General features: G+C 42.3%; 1 protein-coding gene across 1 annotated transcript in view; it reads left to right on the forward strand.

Moving 5' to 3' along the window:
• Positions 1-20,986, forward strand: part of myo10 (myosin X) — a 262,974-nt gene extending 241,988 nt beyond the window's left edge. The window contains exons 29-41 of the mRNA XM_055867578.1: positions 4,032-4,121; positions 4,568-4,623; positions 7,024-7,166; positions 7,340-7,531; positions 11,452-11,609; positions 11,811-11,934; positions 12,310-12,607; positions 13,697-13,904; positions 14,165-14,301; positions 15,754-15,874; positions 16,092-16,583; positions 16,989-17,180; positions 17,391-20,986. Of these exons, the coding sequence (XP_055723553.1) occupies positions 4,032-4,121; positions 4,568-4,623; positions 7,024-7,166; positions 7,340-7,531; positions 11,452-11,609; positions 11,811-11,934; positions 12,310-12,607; positions 13,697-13,904; positions 14,165-14,301; positions 15,754-15,874; positions 16,092-16,583; positions 16,989-17,180; positions 17,391-17,501 (2,322 nt within the window). The 3' untranslated portion in view covers positions 17,502-20,986. The remainder of the gene's footprint in view (positions 1-4,031; positions 4,122-4,567; positions 4,624-7,023; positions 7,167-7,339; positions 7,532-11,451; positions 11,610-11,810; positions 11,935-12,309; positions 12,608-13,696; positions 13,905-14,164; positions 14,302-15,753; positions 15,875-16,091; positions 16,584-16,988; positions 17,181-17,390) is intronic.
• Positions 20,987-22,282: the final 1,296 nt, after the last annotated feature.

Below are 22,282 nucleotides of genomic sequence, written 5' to 3' on the forward strand. Positions count from 1 at the left end.
TTAACAAGTTTAAATGTTTTACTCACGTCAGCCACTGAGAAGGAAAGGGGGTGGGGGCCGCAGTCTTTGTTAGCAAGCCACGACGGTGGCACTATATTATCCTCAAAGTGGGTAAAGTAGGTGTTTAGTTTGTCTGGAAGCATGACGTCGGTATTCGTGATGTGGCTGTTTTTGTTTTTGTAGTCTGTAATTTCCTATAGACCCTGCCACATACGTCTCGTGTCTGAGCTGTTGAATTGCGACTCCACCTTGTCCCTGTACCGGCATTTCACTTGTTTGATTGCCTTGCGGAGGGAAAAACGACACTGTTTATATTCAGCCATATTTCCAGACCTCTTGCCATGGTTAAATGCGATGGTTCGCACTTTCAGTTTTGTGTGAATGCCGCCATCCCTCCATGGTTTCTGGTTAGGGTAGGTTTTAATAGTCACAGTGGGTACGACATAGGGCCTTTGCGTGGTAGGCACAAATAATCAAACTTCTCATCAGGTCTTGCTGGACTGATACCCAGCCTAATGTTGGTTATATTATCTCTGAAATATGCCGCAAACTCATCAACATTTAGATTTGGAGGAAAGTTCACATAGGTTTGAGGGGGTAGGATTTATCAGGCCATCAGTGGTAGAGAAGGGTACTCTCAAATTATTCTGGATCGTAGTGATCAAGTTAGAAAAATTTGCCCATCTGACATTTTAATTGCCTTGTTATATATGTCAAGTTGATCTCTCAGAGTATCCTAATGGACCTGCAGTTTTGACTGTCTCCACTTCCGCTCTGCCTTTCTGCATTTCTCTTTAATTGATTTGTTTCCTTGTTCATCCAAGTTTGAATGTGACCTTTATCAACTTTACTGGAGCATTGGCATCAATGGTTGCCCTTAATTTTCTATTAGAGTTATCAACTAAATCATCACAAGAGAAAGGCAGAATTGGCGATGGAGAATTGTTCATACACTCAATCAAATCTGCAGAAACTTCAGAGGTAAGACAGCGTTTCTTAATAATGCGGTAGTCAAAAATACACAGTGGTGATCAGATAAAGCAACATCAACAATAGAGGATATGTGAATAGAAAGCCCCTTGGTAATAATCAGATACAACGTATGATGGTGGTTATAAGTGGGCCCAGTAACATGTTGGTTAAAGTCCATAGAGCTCAAAAGATTCATGAATTCAATGGCCTTGGAGTCAGTCTCTTTGTCAACGTGAATATAAAATTAGCCTAAAACAATGATTTTATCATAGTTCTCTAAGACAATAGAGAATTGTTCAGATAAATCAGGAAAGAAAGTGGGGCAGTGCTGGTGACCTATACAGGGTTATGGTCAGAACTGGTAGCTGACATTTAAACAGTATAGCATGATTCTCAAAAGACCCAAAGTCACCAAAAGAAAAAATAACCTTACAGCTGAGAGCATTAGTAAAAATAGAGGCCTTTTCCACTTTTCTGATAGAGTATGGAAAGCTGTAGTCCGAAGGGAAGGCTTCAATAAGAGCAGCACTACAGTCTGATGACAGTAATCAACTTTGCGCTCAGTAATGAGGTCATTCGCGAGAAAAGGTTTATTAGGGATTGCTTTAACATTTAAAAGTGCGATATTCAATGAGTGTGGGCCACTCTGCCCCTCGGGCATCTGCCTCGAGGTAACCAATGGAATAACAACCAAATGATTAACGTAACAACCATGTTTTCTGACCGTCTCCAATCTAACAGAATGACTTGTATGAACTCACTAGAACGCGGAGTTAAAGGAACATAAATTAGGTTTCTCACAATAACCATAGTGCCATTTCTACAGGAGTTGATATGCTTTCCAAGTCCTCTGTTGCTTATTCTGACAGGGAGGACTGGAGCACTCTGTCCATCAGTCTCTAAAACAGTTTGATGTTGCTGGGACTGGAGCACTACCAGACCCTGTCTGTCAGTCTCTAAAACAGTTTGATGTTGTTGGGACTGGAGCACTACCAGACCCTGTCTGTCAGTCTCTAAAACAGTTTGATGTTGCTGGGGGACTGCTACCAGACCCTGTCTGTCAGTCTCTAAAACAGTTTGATGTTGCTGGGACTGGAGCACTACCTGCCCCTGTCTGTCAGTCTCTAAAACAGTTTGATGTTGCTGGGACTGGAGCACTACCAGACCCTGTCTGTCAGTCTCTAAAACAGTTTGATGTTGCTGGGATTGGAGAACTACCAGACCCTGTCTGTCAATCTCTAAAACAGTTTGATGTTGCTGGGACTGGAGCACTACCAGACCCTGTCTGTCAGTCTCTAAAACAGTTTGATGTTGCTGGGACTGGAGCACTACCAGACCCTGTCTGTGAGTCTCTAAAACAGTTTGATGTTGCTGGGGGACTGGAGCACTACCAGACCCTGTCTGTCAGTCTCTAAAACAGTTTGATGTTGTTGGGACTGGAGCACTACCAGACCCTGTCTGTCAGTCTCTAAAACAGTTTGATGTTGCTGGGACTGGAGCACTACCAGACCCTGTCTGTCAGTCTCTAAAACAGTTTGATGTTGTTGGGACTGGAGCACTACCAGACCCTGTCCGTCAGTCTCTAAAACAGTTTGATGTTGTTGGGACTGGAGCACTACCAGACCCTGTCTGTCTGTCTGTCTCTAAAACAGTTTGATGTTGCTGGGACTGCTACCAGACCCTGTCTGTCAGTCTCTAAAACAGTTTGATGTTGTTGGGACTGGAGCACTACCAGACCCTGTCTGTCTGTCTCTAAAACAGTTTGATGTTGCTGGGACTGCTACCTGCCCCTGTCTGTCAGTCTCTAAAACAGTTTGATGTTGCTGGGACTGCTACCAGACCCTGTCTGTCAGTCTCTAAAACAGTTTGATGTTGCTGGGACTGGAGAACTACCAGACCCTGTCTGTCAATATCTAAAACAGTTTGATGTTGCTGGGACTGGAGCCCTACCAGACCCTGTCTGTCAGTCTCTAAAACAGTTTGATGTTGCTGGGACTGCTACCAGACCCTGTCTGTCAGTCTCTAAAACAGTTTGATGTTGCTGGGACTGGAGCCCTACCAGACCCTGTCTGTCAGTCTCTAAAACAGTTTGATGTTGCTGGGACTGCTACCAGACCCTGTCTGTCAGTCTCTAAAACAGTTTGATGTTGCTGGGATTGGAGAACTACCAGACCCTGTCTGTCAATCTCTAAAACAGTTTGATGTTACTTCAGGTAAAGTTTCTTCAGGTACTCGTTCAGGGCAAAGAGTCGGCTAAAATGTAAAGCTGTTTGATAGCTGGATCGAATCTTCTCGGATAGATGAAGGGTGGCCAGACTGCCTCCCCATTCTTATTAAAACTAGCATCACAAGAGATAAGCTTTTCTTTGAGCGCACCTGTTTATAATGCATTATGAATTAATTCATAGGGCCTTAAGGTCTTTCATACCACTATCGTAAGACTTGCTATAATCGTTCATAATGGCTTCTTTTAGCTGCTTTTATTAATTCTTATAGCATTTTAATCGCTCTTTTTCGTTTTCCATTTCAAACACGCCCCTAGTAAAAGGTGTTTGATAGGCTTGACCCCTGTGACAGACCATTAAAATAGATGTTAATCCAGCGCAGACAAGATTTACAGTTCTTTGTTCCGCTGTTGTAGGCTGACACTCTTCGGTGGTAGTTAGCCCAACGGCTAAGGAGTTGGACCTGTGGCCAAAAGGTGGCCGTTTCGAATCCCAGGCCGGGTGCTGGACAAGGGGCGGAATTGATCTGGCAACTGGAGGGCTGCTGGGTTTATATCCTCAAGACATTCCCATATTGGGCCCTTGAGCAAGGCGCTTAACCCCACAACATGCTTTCCATTCAGGGGTGCTGCACTGCAGCTTCACCCTGTGCTCGTCTCAACTGTATGTGTGACGTGTGCTGCCTGGAGGGGTGAGAACGGAGCAGAAGACACATTTCTGTTGTTCTCTGTAACTAATGGACCATAAATATGTATTGTGTGGTTGTTGTATTGTTCCTGTGTGTAGTTTCTGTGGTTCCTATTGGCTGACACTCGTCTCTGTGTTTTCAGTCAGTGGTTCAGTGTGCTCAGCCAGGTGCACACCTCCACAGAGCAAGAGATCAGGGAGATGCACGACGAACAAGCCAACCCCCAGAACGCAGTGGTGAGTACTACAGGAAGCAGAGGAGGATGATGGGTAATAGAGTTCAATTCGGGAGCTTTGGTTATACAGTATGTAAAGGGAAAGCTGGGTATACAGAATGCTGGAAAACATTGTGAGCAGATGGGGGGGATGGTTTTTGGGGGACGGCGTCTGATTCAGAACAGGTAATTATTACGATCCCCAAATAGCTGTTGCTGAGGCAGTGGCTACTTTTCCTGGGGGGGGGGGGGGGTCTGTGTGTGTGTGTACGTGTGCGTGTATTTGTGCGTGTGTGTGTGGATGTGTGGAAGTAATGAGAGCCTAGGGAGTTGGAAGAACGTCAAACTCACATCAGACCGCCAGTCACACTGAACCGTATCTTTTGTGTAAAGTGACTTTGTGCTCGGACTGGTAGTTGAAGGACATCTATTCTCTCTCTTATAAAGACTTTCTCTCTCTCTCCTCAGGGAACCCTCGATGTTGGCTTGATCGATTCAGTCTGCGCGTCAGACAACCCTGAACGGTAAGATTCACATTACACCAACAGTGGGGTCCAAAATGATGGACACCCTTGATAAAGATGAAGAACAATGACTGTATAAAATAAATAGTTCAAGTACTGAGCTACATTGTATAAAAAAATTTAAATTATATTATTTTATACTGAAACAATTGCTCAGAGAAGGAGATTTGTTGAACAAGTAGTACTTTTTTTCTCAAAAAGATAGGGGTCAAAATTATTGACATCCCAGTTTGCAATACCTTTCAATACCTCACCTTACGAGGATTAAAAAAAAAAAAGCTTCAAACTTTGCACCCATTAAAACGTGAAAATGGTTAAATCCCCATGGATTGAGGAGGAATTTAAAAATTATATGGTTGAAAGGGAGGAGGCAAAAGGAATGACAAATAAGTCTGGCTGCCAACTGATTGGCAAACGCACTGCAAATTGAGAAATCATTTGACTAAACTGAATAAAAAGAAGAAGAAACTATACTATGAATCAAAGATAAATTATATAAAGAATAATAGTAAAAAGCTTTGGAGCACCTTAAATGACATTTTGGGCAAAAAGGCAAACTCGGCTCCATCATTCATTGAACCAGTTGGCTCATTCATCACAAAACCGACTGATATTGTAAATTACTTGAATGATTTTTTTTTCATTGGCAAGATTAGCAAACTTAGGCGTGACATGCCAGCAACAAACGCTGACATTACACATCCAAGTATAACTGATCGAATAATGAAAGACAAGCATTGTAGTTTTGAATTCTGTAAAGTGAGTGTGGAAGAAGTGACATATTGTTGTCTAATCAACAATGACAAGCCACCGGGGGACAACTTGGATGGAAAATTGTCACTCCTATTTGCCATATCTTCAATCTAAGTCTACTAGAAAGTGTGTGCCCTCAGGTCTGGAGGGGAGTAACATTAATTCCGCTACCCAAGAATAGTAAAGCCCCCTTTACTGGCTCAAATAGCCGACCAATCAGCCTGTTACCACCCCTTAGTAAACTTTTGAAAAATGTGTTTGACCAGATACAATGCTTTACAGTAAACAAATTGACAACAGACTTTTAGCACGCTTATAGGGAAGGACATTCAACATGCACGCCACTTAGATAAATAACTGATTATTAGCTGAGAGAAATTGATGATAAAAGGTTGTGGGGGCTGTTTTGTTCGACTTCACTGCGGCTTTTGACATTATCGATCATAGTCTGCTGCTGGAAAAACGTGTGTGTTATGGCTTTACACCCCCTGCTATAATGTGGATAAAGAGTTACCTGTCTAACAGAACACAGAGGGTGTTAGGGTCTATGTATGCTGATGACTCAACACTATACATGTCAGCTACTACATCGAGTGAAATCACTGCAACACTTAACAAAGAGCTGCAGTTAGTTTCAGAATGGGTTTCAAAGAATAAATTAGTCCTAAATATTTCACTTAATCCTAAACCTCAACTAAGTCTTGCAATAAATACTGTTGAAATTAAGCAAGTTGAGGTGACTGGATTGTACCTTGTCATGGTCAAAACATGTTGATATAACAGTAGCTAAGATGGGGAGAAGTCTTCCATCATAAAGCGATGCTCTTCCTTTTTAACAGCACTATCAACAAGGCAGGTCCTACGTCTTACCTGTACTACTGTTCAGTCAGGTGCCACAAAGAGGGACTTCGAAAAATGAATTGTCTCAGAACAGGGCAGCACGGCTGGCCCTTAAATGTACACGGAGAGCTAACATTAATAATATGCATGTCAATCTCTCATGGCTCAATGTGGAGGAGAGATTGACTTCATCACTACTTGTTTTTGTACGAAGTGTTGACATGCTGAATGCACCGAGGTGTCTGTTTGAAATTACTAGCTCGGACGCCCATGCATACCCCACAAGGCATGCCACCAAAGGTCTCTTCATAGTCCCCAAGTCCAGAACAGACTATGGGAGGCACATAGTACTACATAGAGCCATGGCTACATTGAACTCTATTCCACATCGGGTAACTGATGCAAGCAGTAAAATCTGTTTTAAAAAGCAGATAAAAATACACCTTATGGAACCGCGGGGACTGTGAAGAGACACACACACAGGTACAGACACACGCTTACACATACACATGATAAGGCACGCACTCTACACACACGTACACATGGGTGTTGTATTGTAGATACTGTATGTGATAGTAGAGTAGTGGCCTGAAGGGAGCACACGTAAGGTGTTGTGAAAAGTGTTATGAAATGTAATGTCATGTAATATTTGTTATTGTCTAAAACGGTCTTAATGTTGCTGGACCTCAGGAAGAGTAGCTGGCTCGGCAGCAGCTAATGGGGATCCTTAATAAATACAAATACAAAGACACATTCAACTATACATAGTTGAACTAAATCTACAACTTCACTCCTCTTCCTTCCCAGGACCAACTCCTTTGTGATGATCACAGCTAACAGGGTGTTACACTGCAATGCCGACACCCCCGAAGAGATGCACCACTGGATAACGTTGCTACAACGTTCCAAAGGAGACACGCGAGTGGAGGGACAGGAGTTCATCATCAGAGGTCAGACATTGTTACGTGACATTAACGGCCAGAGGTCTGACATTATATTACGATAGTATGTTACAGCGTATCTGACCAGATCGTTATATTATGCTACAACTTTAGGGATACATTTCAGTTGATATTTGATTTTTGATTGAGTTGTTAAACGGTGCAAATATCTGCCTCGTTAGGCTGGCTCCACAAGGAGATGAAGAACAGCAGCAGAGCCTCTCTGAAGCTGAAGAAGCGCTGGTTCCTGCTTACCCACAACTCCCTGGACTACTATAAAAGCTCGGAGCGCAACACACTCAAGCTGGGCACCCTGGTGCTCAATAGCCTGTGCTCAGTGGTGCAGCCTGACGAGAAGGTCTTCAAGGAGACAGGTAAGAACTGGATTAGCTACATATACCTTTTTCACGCTAATGAGCTGAGCCGAGCTGTATTGTACTTTGCTGGCTTGGTTACCCATCCAGGTGGTAGCCTCTTCACACTACTGAGTTGAGCCGAGCTGTATTTTACCGCGCTAGCCTGGTTTCGCATGCACCTGATAACATTTTCACACTACGAGCTGAGCCGAGCTGTGTTGTACTTTGCTGGCTTGGTTACACACCCAGGCGATACCCTTTTCATACTACTGAGCTGAGCCGAGTCAAGCCGAGCTGTGCTGTGCTGTGCTGGCTTAGTTACGCATTTCATCATAGTTGTGCAAACCTTGCTAGAAAGGACTATGTGAAAACAGAATATCCGAGGCAGGACAGTACGATTCGTGTAAGAATGAGTGAAAGATAGCTTAATAAAACTGATCAGGGATGGGTGGGAGGTAACACAATGTGAGAGGAGGGTAACCGTTGACCAATTTGTTTTACACAGGTTTGTCTTCTTGGTCTTGATATTTTAAGCTTCGATGTTGGTAAAGGAAGATGGTACGGATGTAAGGACGAAAGTGGGATGGATGTTTTCTGGGAAATAAACCATATAAAGAATAGATATCTAATTCAGTACAGCAATAAAAGGATAAGTAGATACTGAGGACAAATACCTATATAAGAGGATACGGCTAGGCTATGGCTAGCAAACTAGGCAATGGTAAGTAAAACGCTGGTTTCCTGTTTTACCTGATAATAAATTGCACACGCCTGGTGTCCCATGTCTAGATCAGTCCCTGATTATAGGGGAACAATGGGAAATGCAGTGGAACTGGCTTCGAGGTCCAGAGTTGAGTTTGAGGGCTCTGAACCTCATCAGATACATATGTAAAAGGAAAGAGGACACACTTAATCAATTGCGCATCAAAGGAGAAACAGGAAATAAACTTCAGGTATGTAAGGAAGGAATCTAACCAAAACACTTCTCCAAACACTTCGCTCAGTCCATGAGGTAGCCACACTGATCAGGATGCAGATGTGCTGAGGGAGGAAGTCCCGTCCCTGCAGTGCCTTTTTCTTCCTGGCTTGTGTTTTATTTGATTTTGTATTACAAATGCTTGGAGAGTCTGGAAGTGGGTGGGGAATTTTCCAAAATGAGAGTGAAAGTGTGAAAACCCAATGATGTGTCGTAATATGTAGTCATGGAAATGCTGCTATTATCTCATACTAACAAGATCACTGTAGAAAAGGCCTTTATATTTATATTTCCCTACGACGCACCCCTAGTTTGTCCCTTTAGTTCGAATAACCGACAGCTCATTAGTCGAACCACCCCTAACTTTCCATCCAATCAGAGACGTTCTCTTTAACCAGTCAGTTAAAGGTTCGATTCCTTCCTTACATACCTTAAGTTTATTTCCTGTTTCTCCTTGATGCGCAATTGATTAAGTGTGTCCTCTTTCCTTTTACATATGTATCTGATGAGGTTCAGAGCCTTTACTCTTTAGTTCCAGTGTACAGGCAACTGACTGACTGTTTGGTTTGAGGTGTTTCTGTAGCACATGAGATGGAGTTTGCAAAAAAATGGTCTCTAGATTGTTGAAAATAATCAGGATATCATTCTGCCAGGTAGGCATAGGCTAGTTAACATTTAATTCTTAAAAGCCATTGGGGGGGGTTCTAAACATGTGGAATTGTTTTAAGATGTTCATAGTTTGGATAATTTAGCTATTTGATTTTGAATTTTAGGACCCCTTTAGGGATCAAAAAAATATATTAATTTTTTGCGGGGATAAAATATTGAATATGGCCTTTACTACTATAGCCCAGAGAAACACATTGAATAACACATTCATAAATGGCAAAAAAAAGACATTAAAAACAACATAAAAAACAAGGTTTTGAAGTGTTTGTCCTTTATCTAGGAGACATAAGAATGCTCGTATTTAGTTTTTTGTTATTTTTACACATTTAACCACTTTTTTTGGGTAAGCAAAAAACTGCCTTCGTACATTTTCACAGACATAAAAAGTGGTGTCCTGGTGTGGTTTAAGCATTGTTGTGGGCTTCCAATGTTGCTGTGTGATTGAGAGCAAAAAACTGAAAAAAACTGAAAGAAATTGTAAAATAGAAACTTAGAAAAACAAAACTAAGAAAACTGAATTTGGGGAAAAACTAAACAAATATTTTTTTTATAACGAAAACAGATTTATGTAAATGTATAGTCAGGAGATTATACTTAACCTCTACAGAGTACCTAACCCGGATCCGGGAGCACCCCCCCCCCCCACACACTGATTAGCATCGCTAGCATAGCGTCACAATTAAATAGTAGCATCTAAATATCATTAAATCACAAGTCCAAGACACCCAATGAAAGACACAGATCTTGTGAATAAAACCACCATTTCAGATTTTTTAAATGTTATACAGGGAAGACACAATATGTAAATCTATTAGCTAAACACGTTAGCAAAAGACACCATTTTCTTACTCCAACAGTTTCTTACTCCATCAGGTGCTATCACCAATTCGGCTAAACTAAGATATTGATAGCCACTAACCAACAAACAAATTCATAAGATGACAGTCTGATAACATATTTATGGTATAGCATAGTTTTTTTTTTTTAAATGTGCATTTTTCAGGTATAAATCACAGTTCTACATTGCAGCTGCAATCTGATATAGTGCTGATGCAGCTAGAACAATTACAGAGACCAACGTTATATAACTAATTACTTGTCTTAAAACATTTCAGAAAAAATACACAGCGTACAGATATTGAAAGCCCAACATCTGGTGAATCCAAACAATATTTCAGATTTATTAAATGTTTTATAGCGAAAACAAAATGTAGCGCTAAATTAGCATAACCACGCCAGCCAGAACCAGCTGGGCGCGCCCGACCAGTTCACATGCACGACAGATATATGAAATAACATCGTAAATTGGGTCTTACTATTGCTGATCTTTCATCAGAATGTTGATCAAGGTGTCCTTAGTCCTGATGAGTCGTTCAATCCATTCACAATGGCAACTTTCCCTCTTCAATTAGCCTGGGTACTGGTCGACTGGCACGGTTCCTGTCCAAAGTTAAAAAACTCACAGAACGGAACACGGCAAAACTCCCGAAAAAATTCAAATAATCTGATTAAACTATATTGAAAAAACATACATTACGATGATATGGTCACATGTATCAAACAAACTTCGAGACGGAGATAGTTTTCATCCGTAACGTCAGCATAACAAAAGACAATTGCACCTCTAAAACGCGCGTTTCAGAAAACCGGAAGTTGTCGGTCACGCTAAAGAAATAGGTCTTATTTCACGTCAGTACAAGATAAACAAAAAAATTCTCCTCTGACAACTTCCTGACACCCAGAGGAAGACGAATGAAGTGTGTTTCGGGTCATAGGTGGCGTGACCATATATAGGCAGAGCGTTGAAGCGAGCATACACATCTTGCAATCTTCTTCTGGCTCAGGGAAAGTGCTGTCAAATGACCTGTGTTTCACTCAGAGACAAAATTGAAACGGATTTAGAAACCATAGCTTGTTTTCTATCCAATGGTATATGGTTATATGCATATAGTAACAGCAATAATTGAATAAGAGGCAGTTTAAACTGTAGAGGCAATTATGCTAATGCGAAAACAGCACCCCCTGTATTCTCAAGAAGTTTTTAAGATACCCTTACTTCATTTTTCTGTTTAACTAAAAAGCATAATTTTTTCTGTTTTAATAAAATACAAAGACAGGTTTAAAATCAAAGACAGGTTTAATGTTAAAATGATTCATGTTGATCTTACTTAGAAAATAGTCCTGCTCATATAGGCCTGGATCTAGATGATATCCAAAACAACTGAGACTGAATTCATAAATTTTCAGTAAATATAATTGTAATTTTAAATCCTCCACTCTTTTCGTTTCCCAGGTTACTGGAACGTCACAGTTTACGGCCGGAAGCACTCGTACCGTCTCTACACCAAGCTCCTGAACGAGTCCACGCGCTGGGCCAGCGCCATGCAGAACGTCATCGACACCAAGGCCCCCATCAACACCCCCACCCAGAAGCTCATCCAAGACATCAAGGTTTTTCAATCATTTTTAAATAAAAGTTAAATAAAAAACTAAGTCACTCTGGAAACATCCAAGTGCAAAATAGGAACATCTATGACAGCCATGATTATGTGTATTTAAATAATAGTGATAGATTTATTTGCGAGAAATAATTAGATTGTATCATCCTTTACTCCTCTCCGATGTGATTCTCATGTCATTCTGTATCCATAGGAGAACTGTCTGAACTCTGAGGTGGTGGAGCAAATCTATAAGAGGAACCCAATCCTGCGCTACAGTCACCACCCGCTCCACTCGCCACTGCTGCCCCTGCCCTACGGAGACATCCACATCAGCTGTAAGATCGCATGCTCCTTTCATTATGCACCCGCTCCCTCCCTCACCAACATCACCAACTGATAGCAACCTCTTTCTTTCCCTCTACATGCACACACATGTATCTCTCTCTCTCTTCTTCTCTCTCTCTCACACACACACACACACACACACACACACACACACACACTTTTTATTTCTCTCTCTCTCGCTCTCTCTCTCACTTTTCACCAACTGACAGTAATCTCTTCCCTCTCCCCTAAACAGCGTTGAAAAACTAGGGCCACACACAAACACACACACACACACACTATAAGTACATTAGACATGTCCTGTTTTGAAAATATTGAGTTAATATCTATAATTGTCCCTTACCTACCCCTTTTCCCCTCTGCAGCCCTGAGGAACAAGGGCTACACGACGCTCCAGGACGAGGCGCTCAAGATGTTCAACTCGCTGCAGCACCTGGAGGGTGTTACCGACCCCGTGACCATCATCCAGGGTGTGCTGCAGACGGGCCAGGAGCTGAGGCCCCTGAGGGATGAGCTCTACTGCCAGCTGGTCAAGCAGACCACTCGCCCCCCACAGCCCTGCAGCCCTGGGAACCTGTGCAGCTGGAGGATCCTGGCATGCATGTGCTGCACGTTCATGCCATCGCGCGGAATCCTCAAGTACCTCAAGTTCCACTTCAAGAGGTGAGAGGGCCCAGTGTTGTAGCAAATATGAGATTTGGTCCGTCTTGATTTCTGTTGAACGACACATAAGAGGGATCAGAGTGTTGTGGGCCACACATGCTGGGTATTTTCGATAGCTGGTTGTAAAACACTTTGCATAAAACCATCTGCTAAATGAGCAGTGGCACTTTATATGAAGGGGGTAACACCTTATTGGAACACGTCATAACACCTTTATGAGTGTTGCAATATTATTCATAACACCTTTATGAGTGTTGCAATATTATTCATAACACCTTTATGAGTGTTGCAATATTGTTCATAACACCTTTATGAGTGTTGCAATACTATTCATAACACCTTTATGAGTGTTGCAATATTATTCATAACACCTTTATGAGTGTTGCAATATTATTCATAACACCTTTATGAGTGTTGCAATATTATTCATAACACCTTTATGAGTGTTGCAATATTATTCATAACACCTTTATGAGTGTTGCAATATTATTCATAACACCTATGAGTGTTGCAATATTATTCATAACACCTTTATGAGTGTTGCAATATTATTCATAACACCTTTATGAGTGTTGCAATATTGTTCATAACACCTTTATGAGTGTTGCAATACTATTCATAACACCTTTATGAGTGTTGCAATACTATTCATAACACCTTTATGAGTGTTGCAATACTATTCATAACACCCGTCATAACACATTTATTTATCATCAATCATAAAACATGTTTAAATAAAAGTCCCTTCGAATAGCTCTTTAGTCATCAGTATAACGGAAATTCATGTTTTTACTGTCACAGTACCCAACCTCCTGACACACTATTTACGCACCAGTCTGAGTGCACCGGCTATGTTATGAGGGCATTATGTATACCCCCTTCATATAAAGTGTTACCAAATGACCACGTCACATTCATAGACGTAAAATATGGTGTTAGCTAGCAGGTCAGGTAGAATTCACATCTGGTAAAGCGCACCCTGAAATGTTATTTCCAGGTCATGAAAGTAATGCTTCATTAGTATCGCAGAGCCTTAAAACTCAACAAAAGCACCAGCATAACAGGGCTCTCCCTCTGTTTCTCCTCCAGGACTCGGGAGCTCTTCCCGGGCATGGAGATAGAACGCTACGCCTCATTCGGCCTGGATTCCCTGAAGAAGACGCGTGGCCGGGAGTACGTACCCTCCCAGGAGGAGATCCGGGCAGTGGTGGCGCGCCAGGATATGACCACCACGGTGCACTGCCATGGCGGAGGCTCCTGCAAAATCACCATCAACTCTCACACCACCGCCGGAGAGGTGAGAGCCGGGGAGGGAAACAAGTTGGGAGTTTAGGGTGGCGGTGATCCAAAGGCAATGTTAATGGGTAACGGACTGCAATAACCTTAAACAAAATCAAAACATATCTGTGTACGGGAGGTAAGTGAGCTGAAGATAACCACCGTAAAATACAAAAAGTTTACTTTTTTGTCCCATTTTTGTTACTTTGACTCATTTGGTTTTTTTTCGCTTACTTCACAGTTGATAACTGTGTGTGTGTGTGTGTGTGTGTGTCCCAGGTGGTGGAGAAGCTAATACGGGGCTTGGCCATGGAGGACAGCAGGAACATGTTTGCCCTGTTTGAGCACAATGACACCACTGACAAAGCCATTGAGAGCCGCACAGTGGTGGCTGACGTCCTTGCCAAGTTTGAAAAGTACGTTTGTGTGATTAAAGTGTGTGTGTGTCAGTGACGTGCGGTGGCTGAGTAGGCACACGCTATTATCAAAGCCAGATTTCTCCAATAATAAACCTTGATGAAGCCCAAGTTTACCATACAACAGATAGCTCCAACAATAAATCTATGTTGAAATAAAAGGCAGAAATAAAAAATATGACATACTTTATCAAGGTAAATAAAGCAAACTCGACCAAACAATGGCGAAAATGAGAAAAGTAAGCTATACAAAGAAAAATATTTTATAACGGTAGCTGAGGATTCAGCACTGATGAATGGATAGCGCTGGGGCAGGTTAACTCTGTGGTGCTCAATGGACAGCATCTTTGTCACGCCGGCTATAATTCGTTCCGTTTGTGGACAAGCCAGGAGACTGTTTGTGGGCACAGGTCATTTCACACATACTGTTTACGTTTTACAAGTTTGAATACACCAATAAACCGTTACTCTAATGTTCATTCAACAGTAGCCTAACCCGCAAATTGCAAAAGAAAATGCATTTAGTCCTACCTTTACTTGTAAATTAGGTCCATTCGTCTGTCCTTACATCACTGGCTGCGTCAATCAAATCCTTCTGTATTCTGTTTGACGTAGTCCTACCCGAAAACACCCAAGTGTCTGCGTTCATCATTACCCCAAAATACTAACTCTTGTTTCCCTAAACATGTTGCTCTCTCTAATAAGGTCCTTCTTCAAAATCTTACGGTTTGCCTTTATGCTACCTTGGATTGTGCATGGTGACATGTTGTTTTTCGCTGCTCATTTAACGGCAGATCGATCCGTGATCTGATCCGTGATTGTTGAGGTCGCAGTAGCAGTCTTCTGTTGTACCCTGTTGAAAAGCTGAAACAGCGGAGGCAGCTATAGGTAGCGCAGCCATTCAGCAAGTCTTTTTGTTCACCCCACTCTCGTCTAAAGGATCAGATGATTTTCTGTCATTTCCTCTGATAGCACTTCCCTGTTATGACGTAACCTACACCAACTTGGAATTTCTTTTAGGTGCTGTATAGTGTCCATTTTGTCCGGTTGTTTTTGCTCACTGGCTAGCTTTTAGACACGCCCAAATTAGGTTGACGCTTTAAAGACAATACGAATGCGCAGAATCTGAACTCTGCTCAATGCAACAGGTGAAGCTAGTAGAAACAGCAAGGCCTATGCATTGAGTGGAGTAAGGAAGGGCTGCGCATGTCAACGATGTGACTCGATGGGAAGGTAGGAACAGATCAACGAGAGATTTGGATGTAGTAAAAAAACAAAAAACATTGAGAAAAAAACATTAGATAACCAAAAGGGATGGCAATTATTTTTGTCTTTTTTCTTTCATTTAACACCTATTTTATTAGCCTACCCTGACTGCCCTTAACTGGTGTGAGAATGTGTGTGTGTGTGAGTCTGTGAACAGTACTAGTAACACTCACTCATCTTTTCCAGGCTCTCTGCAAGTCAAGATGAGACCCAGACAGGCTGGAAGTTCTATTTTAAGCTTTACTGCTTCTTAGACACAGATAATGTACCCAAGGACTGTGTTGAGTTTGCCTTCATGTTTGAGCAGGTATGAACCAGCGGAAAAAAAACATCCATCCACACTGTTTCTGTCTGTCGGTCGGTCTACAGACTTTCAATTGTCAAGATCCGTAATTGTTGTGTTGGCTGTGTGTCTGCCAGTCTAAACGTTAATCCGATGATAACAGCTTGTCAAAGACAATCTCTTTCACTCCCCCCCCTCTTTTTCCTCTTTCCTCCTCTCTCTTTCTCTTGTCCTCCTCCAGGCCCATGAGGCGGTGATCAGAGGCCATTACCCAGCCCCGGAGGAGACCCTCCAGTTCCTGGCTGCCCTGAGACTACAATACCTCCTCGGAGACTACAACCCCCAAGCTACCGTGCCCGAAATGTCTCAGGTGTTCCCTATGACTCGGTTGCGTGCCCGCGTCCAAAATTCCGCCAAGACTTTCTCCCCGGCCACTGGTTTGGGCATGGGGTCAGTGGTGGACCGTTCCGATGGAACCTCGGAGAAGAAGCGCTCCAGCTTCCTGGAGGGAACGCTAAGGCGTAGTTTCCGGAGCGGCTCAATGAGCCGCCAGAAGTTGGAGGAGGAGAACACGCTCGAGGCCTGGATGAGGGAAGAGATAGCAGCAGCACGAACCAGCCTGGTGGACAAGTGGAAGAAGCTGCAGGGGATGAACCAGGAGCTGGCCATGGTAAAGTACATGGCACTGGTCAAAGAGTGGCCCGGCTACGGATCCACGCTCTTCGAAGTGGAGGTGAGTGGCCCTTACCAAATAGTGGTTTACATTTCAATTTTAGCACAGGGTTTCTTAAGCCGTTTCGTCTGGGACCCTCAGTCATTTCGCATTTTTGTTCTACTCTACCACTATCACACCTAGGTTGTGTTCATTAGGGCACACAATGGAAAATATAAATAAATACAAATCCGGAAAACTAATTGATTTGTATTTCCCTGTGGTTTCAGTCCGTTTTGTTACGTTTAGTGCCTTGTGAACTCAATCCTGATTGAAGAGCTTGATGAGGATGCATAGTGTTGGACTGAAACCAAAAAGTAACGCCCAGATCCGGTCCGAAATGGAAAACTCTATAAGTGAATCTATCACCATCGTTGACCCATTTCTCCTACTCATACCATGTCTCCTTCTTGTCTCCTTTCCTAGTCCTGTGACGGGGCCTTCCCAGTGGAGCTGTGGCTGGGAGTGAGCAGGGAGGCCATCTCAGTGTATAAGCGTGGCGAACCCTGGCCCCTGGAGGTCTTCCCCTATGAGCTCATCCTTTCTTTTGGGGCCCCACTGCCAAATGCCTACAAAATAGCCGTGGAGGGCCGCGAACTGCTCTTCGAGACCAGTCTGGTATGTTAAGCCACCCATGATCCCATTTGTGCATTATATAGGCTGTTATAAGGAGCCATGGTGGTAATGGAATGTTTTTTAATGCAATGTAATAATGGTACACGGTATTATAATTATCCGTCCATAGAATGTGTTGCAAACCATTTTCTGTTATACAGCGACTGTGTCAACTGTAAGGTCCTAACCGCGCCTCCTTCACTCTTTCCCCAGGTTATGGACATTGCCAAGCTGATGAAAGCATACATTAGCATGATCGTAAAAAAGCGCTACAGCAACTCTGCATCCATCAGCAGCTACGGTAGCCAGTGTAGCAACTGGTGACGTGTCGTCCAAGACCTTTCACCTTTCATCACTTAGCAGAGGGCTGGGGGAGGTTGAGTCCTGCGACAGCCTTGTCAGGGCACCTTTCCCTCAATGTTTTGGAGAAACGTGATTTTGAACACTCTGGGCCAGACTGACTTTCTCGTGGCTCTTATTGCTAACCAGCTAGCTTTGTCTTTCTTATGCTAAGATGCTAACGTGCTACCATGACAAGGGCTTTTGTTACAGGGTGAGACTAGTGTTACTGGGGTGGTTCCTATGAGTGTGCGGAGTTGGGGCATGGCCAGTCAGAATCTATAAAGGCTCAAGGTAGAAGTTGTCCCTAACCACAGATCTAGGATCAGATTACCCAACCCCAGATTTAAAAAAAATCTGATCCTGAACCAGCGGTTAGGAGAAACTTCTACCAACTCATGAGTACCATGTTTGGTTCTTCTAATGGATGAAACCTCAATTGGACGCCCACTTCTAAGCTTTGGGATACTCGGGGCCTGCCGATTGTTAAGGAAGCATCTCTTTTATTATCAAGAAATTGAAATATGCAACTCAATACTCAAATTATTTTCAAGTGGCATTTTTAAATATATAATGATTGTTGAAAGGGGAACATTGACAGTGATTAAAGGGTTAAAAGTGCTTGAAATAAACCCTTAAAATAGCAGACTGCTTACCGGCACCCCATCCTTACAGACGGTAAATCGTTGGAAATTAATTATTTGATTTCATGAAAATTTCCCCCTCCTACAAATCAAACATTTGTTCGGCTTTCTGGGTATACCAATTTTCTCAACTGAAGTTGTGTCATCTAACATGTCCAAGCAGGAATGCATGATAAATAGATTTTGATGTGAAATAGGCATACCTAAACCAGTGAGTGATTGGCATGAATTTTGGATTGACAATTAGGCTATTGTTGCTAGAATATTACTATCAAAATAGGGCTTCAGAATTGCAGATTTATTTTGTTTAATAGAGAAAAATTTACTTTTGTACAAATAAGCTATCACACTTGGGGCTAATCACTGAGAAAGGGGAAACTCGAAACCAAAACTACAATAGTAGCCTACGGTTTCTTCTTGCGATTGGATTTTTAAATGCTCCACAATTATTGCATTCTTCTCTTCCCTTGTCTCCATCTAGACTACTCGGAGCACACAGGGAGAAACGGGGCAAGGCAAACACTTTCATGCAGGAATCAATATTGTACTGTTTGACCAAATCAGAGTTTTAGCTGCCCCAAAAATATAAAGTTTTGCGTGAAGTGACCTGCTAAAATTTGTAGTTTGCATGTAGGTTGCATTCAAAGTGTGGAAGTGGAATTTCCACCTCTCCAGTGTGTCTCCAAAGGACGATGTTTCAGGCCTAGTGCTTATTTGACTCATTATATACCTCGCTTTATTTGACAGCATTATTTGAAAGGATTTTAGGCCTAGTGCTTATTTGACTCGTGCTTATTTAACTCATTATATACCTCACTTTTAAGAGTTGGGGGAAAACAGGGCAGTGGGTCACCATGAGATACTGTTGAAGATTTTACCCACTGCCTGCCATAGACTATAAGCGTAGCAGTGCTGCTTATACTGTACTGCATGTTGCAAATGTAATATTACTATTGTGAGGCCTAATTGCCATGGTAATTAGGAATGTAGAGTCAATTATTATGGCCCACAAATGTACATCTTAACTTACATCAAATGCTTTATGACAGCATCATCTCCCATAGCGGTGGCAATCCAAACCCAAAAAAATATGAAAATATTCAAAAGAGAAAGGGCCCAATTTATTCAGATCCGCTTCAGCCGACATTTGCATATCGGTTGTTTTGGCTATGTCGGAGCTAGAACCACATCAAATCCACGAGCAGCTCTGTGCGGTAGGCGATTGTGGAAATTGCCATTGGATGGACCGAGTCGCATTTGTAATAATCCCATGCAGCCTCTACACCTCGATTAGGCTGATACAAATCCTTATTGTGGCTTGACAGCTCTTAATGTAGTTACACCTCAGACACCGCCAAAACGCCAGCTAGGCAGGTGTCAGCTGTCGGCTGAAGCAGATCTGATTGAATCCTAGCCTGAGAGCTCGTTTGAATCAGATCCGATTTAGCCGACATCTGCATAGCGGCTGTTTTTGCTGTGTCGGAGGTGGCACCGGCATTAGAGCTGTCAAATAAAGAATTGGATCCCAGCATTACTCCTAAAGCGTACATCGCCAGGTGCTGCAGAGTCGCATGAACAGAAATCCCATATGCATCTGTGTTTACAAGTTCGAACACTGGAATGAATGTGAGATGTTATCTACACCTCAAATAGGATGATAGAAATCCTCATTCATTTTAATGATTTTTCAATTTGAGGATAATCAGTTCTATATAACCTACACATTCTCGTTCGGAACTTCTAACATGAGTGGGGCGGGTGTGGCTTCATGACAATGATCACAAGAGCAGCTGCTTACCAATCACAAGAGCAGCTGCTTACCGCAGCTGCTTACCGCTTACTCCAATGCAGTTCCACCTCCAACACCGCCAAAACATCCACTATGTGGATGTCTGCTATTGCCGGTTAACACTTAATCTGATTGAGCATACTGTAGGTCGTAGTTAGTTTAAAGTCCTCCTTTTTATTTAGAAGACTTTTGCCTAGTGAGCTTTGCAGCCCAAAGGACACTTACCTGATGGGCTAGTAAGGGAAGGGACTTAACTTTCTAACTAGGGACCTAAGAGTTCTTTACGCCTCCTGCGGACTGGGCGAGAAGTAGATCGTCTGCGTCTGGGCATGATTATTGCTATACCCACTGAGTAGCTGAACCCATGCTTTTATAGGCTTTGCCTTGGGAGTGAAATTACTTCGTAATGGCATTGACATGATGCAATAGCAACAGTGCCATTCCAAACACAAAAATCTGGAAACAAGACAAAAATTCTGAAAATTTGCACAAAATGTTAGTAGACCCTCCCGCAGCTTAGAAAGCTTAGTGTATTATAATATAGATAGGGCAGCTTGGTCCAAAATAATCACGTCTACTTTAAACATCTGGACCAAAAACATATGGCAGTACATACTCAAAGATCTCCAGCTTGGAAGGTGCTTCATTATTTCCCTCTACCAGCAAAGTTCTCGTAAAGTTCCTGCAAGGTTGCTTTAACATAAGCGACACCCCACAGCATTTCACTGGAACTCCGCGGGCGGTAGCTCCACCCAAAGATATGCAGGATTCTTACTCAGTGCCTTGTTGTATATTATGTACTCGTGTCCTTTTTCAATGGATTTGGTTTCAAACGTCTATAAAATGATCTCTAACTGAACCACAAAGAAATATATGAGAGAACCATGTTATTTTTCTCCCAAAGTCAATTACAAAGCATACAGAAAGTATAACAACGGTATACAATACTGGTCTCGGTCGGTGTATCTTTTTTTCCATTTGTATTAGCTGTGTTATGTATTAAAGGATGATTCTAGCAAGAAATGAATACCTATTTACTCAGGTGTCTGTGTTTTGAGTTATTTTATGAGTATTTTATGTTCCCCTGTATTTTGGCTGTATTTAGGATAAGAGGAAACAATCTGAACGACTTGTAATCAGACAAAGAAATGACACAACATGAATTGATTCACTCTCCTCATCTCTGCACTGTGATAGCTGATGTGTGAGCTGTCTGGTGCATAATGGCTACCATGGCATCACCCAGGTGGTTACGACATATTGCTCATGGATGTAGTGTTTCCCCCGTACAACGTTAATGAAGTGCTTCGAGCATCAAGGAAATTTGTATATAAATCCAACCAACCAATAACATAAAACAAAATTGTAAGACTAAAAAATCTGGTAGTTAAAGACCAGATACTACATATGTAAACCACCCAAAGTGCATTTGTTTGCTGATTCTGTACTTAATGAGCAGAATGCAGTGCTTATTCCTAAACAAATGCTCAACCTTGAGCAGAATCCCATCTCTAACATACTAGAAAAAGTATTTATCAATCACCATTCAACAAAAGGTTTGTAGAAAAACACGTATCACCTTTGACCTGGAAATGAAGTGAGAGAGAAACTTTAAGAAAAATACATTCCAGGAGTGGAATTTTCCTAGATGAAAAATAACCATGAATCGTCAATCAGATGCAAAGATGTATCTTCTTCTACAGCCTCTTCTTGATAGGTAAACTACTCATAGCTTACTCAGCGCTTTCCACCCAATGAGAAGAGCTCTATACATAAACACATTTTTAACCAAACCTATTCTAGTGTATAAAAAAACAATCACAGTCTAAGTCATCAAAAGCATGTCAAAATATGTGCTTAAAAGGAGTGTGCACGTGCGGCTATTCTGTGTTGAGCGATTAACAAAGAAATAAGTACTCCTATATGCTTAATTGCCGCTTATATTCCACTAATGGACTGGATGGTTCTTGAACTTCATTTGCATGGAAGAATGTGCCTTAAATGAACAATATACACTACATGACCAAAAGTATGTGGACACCTGCTCGCCGAACATCTCATTCTATATCAGCGGCATTAATATGGAGTTTGTCCCCCCTTTGTTGATATAATTGCCTCCACTCTTCTGGAAAGGCTTTCCACTAGATGTTGCCAGATAAGACCAGTGGGCTGCCGGCCAGTAACAGTCAGCCTGCCATATAGTACTAGTCGTTCAGCCACATTGGACCAGTCGCCTAGGTTTCGCAGGCCAGACAGGTAGGTCTGGCAGGCCACACATAGGGGGCTATGGGCTACATGAGGCCACACATATAGGGCTATGGGCTACATGAGGT

The sequence above is a fragment of the Salvelinus fontinalis genome, chromosome 17 (assembly GCF_029448725.1).
Source record: "Salvelinus fontinalis isolate EN_2023a chromosome 17, ASM2944872v1, whole genome shotgun sequence".
In the NCBI taxonomy this organism is placed as follows: domain Eukaryota; kingdom Metazoa; phylum Chordata; class Actinopteri; order Salmoniformes; family Salmonidae; genus Salvelinus; species Salvelinus fontinalis.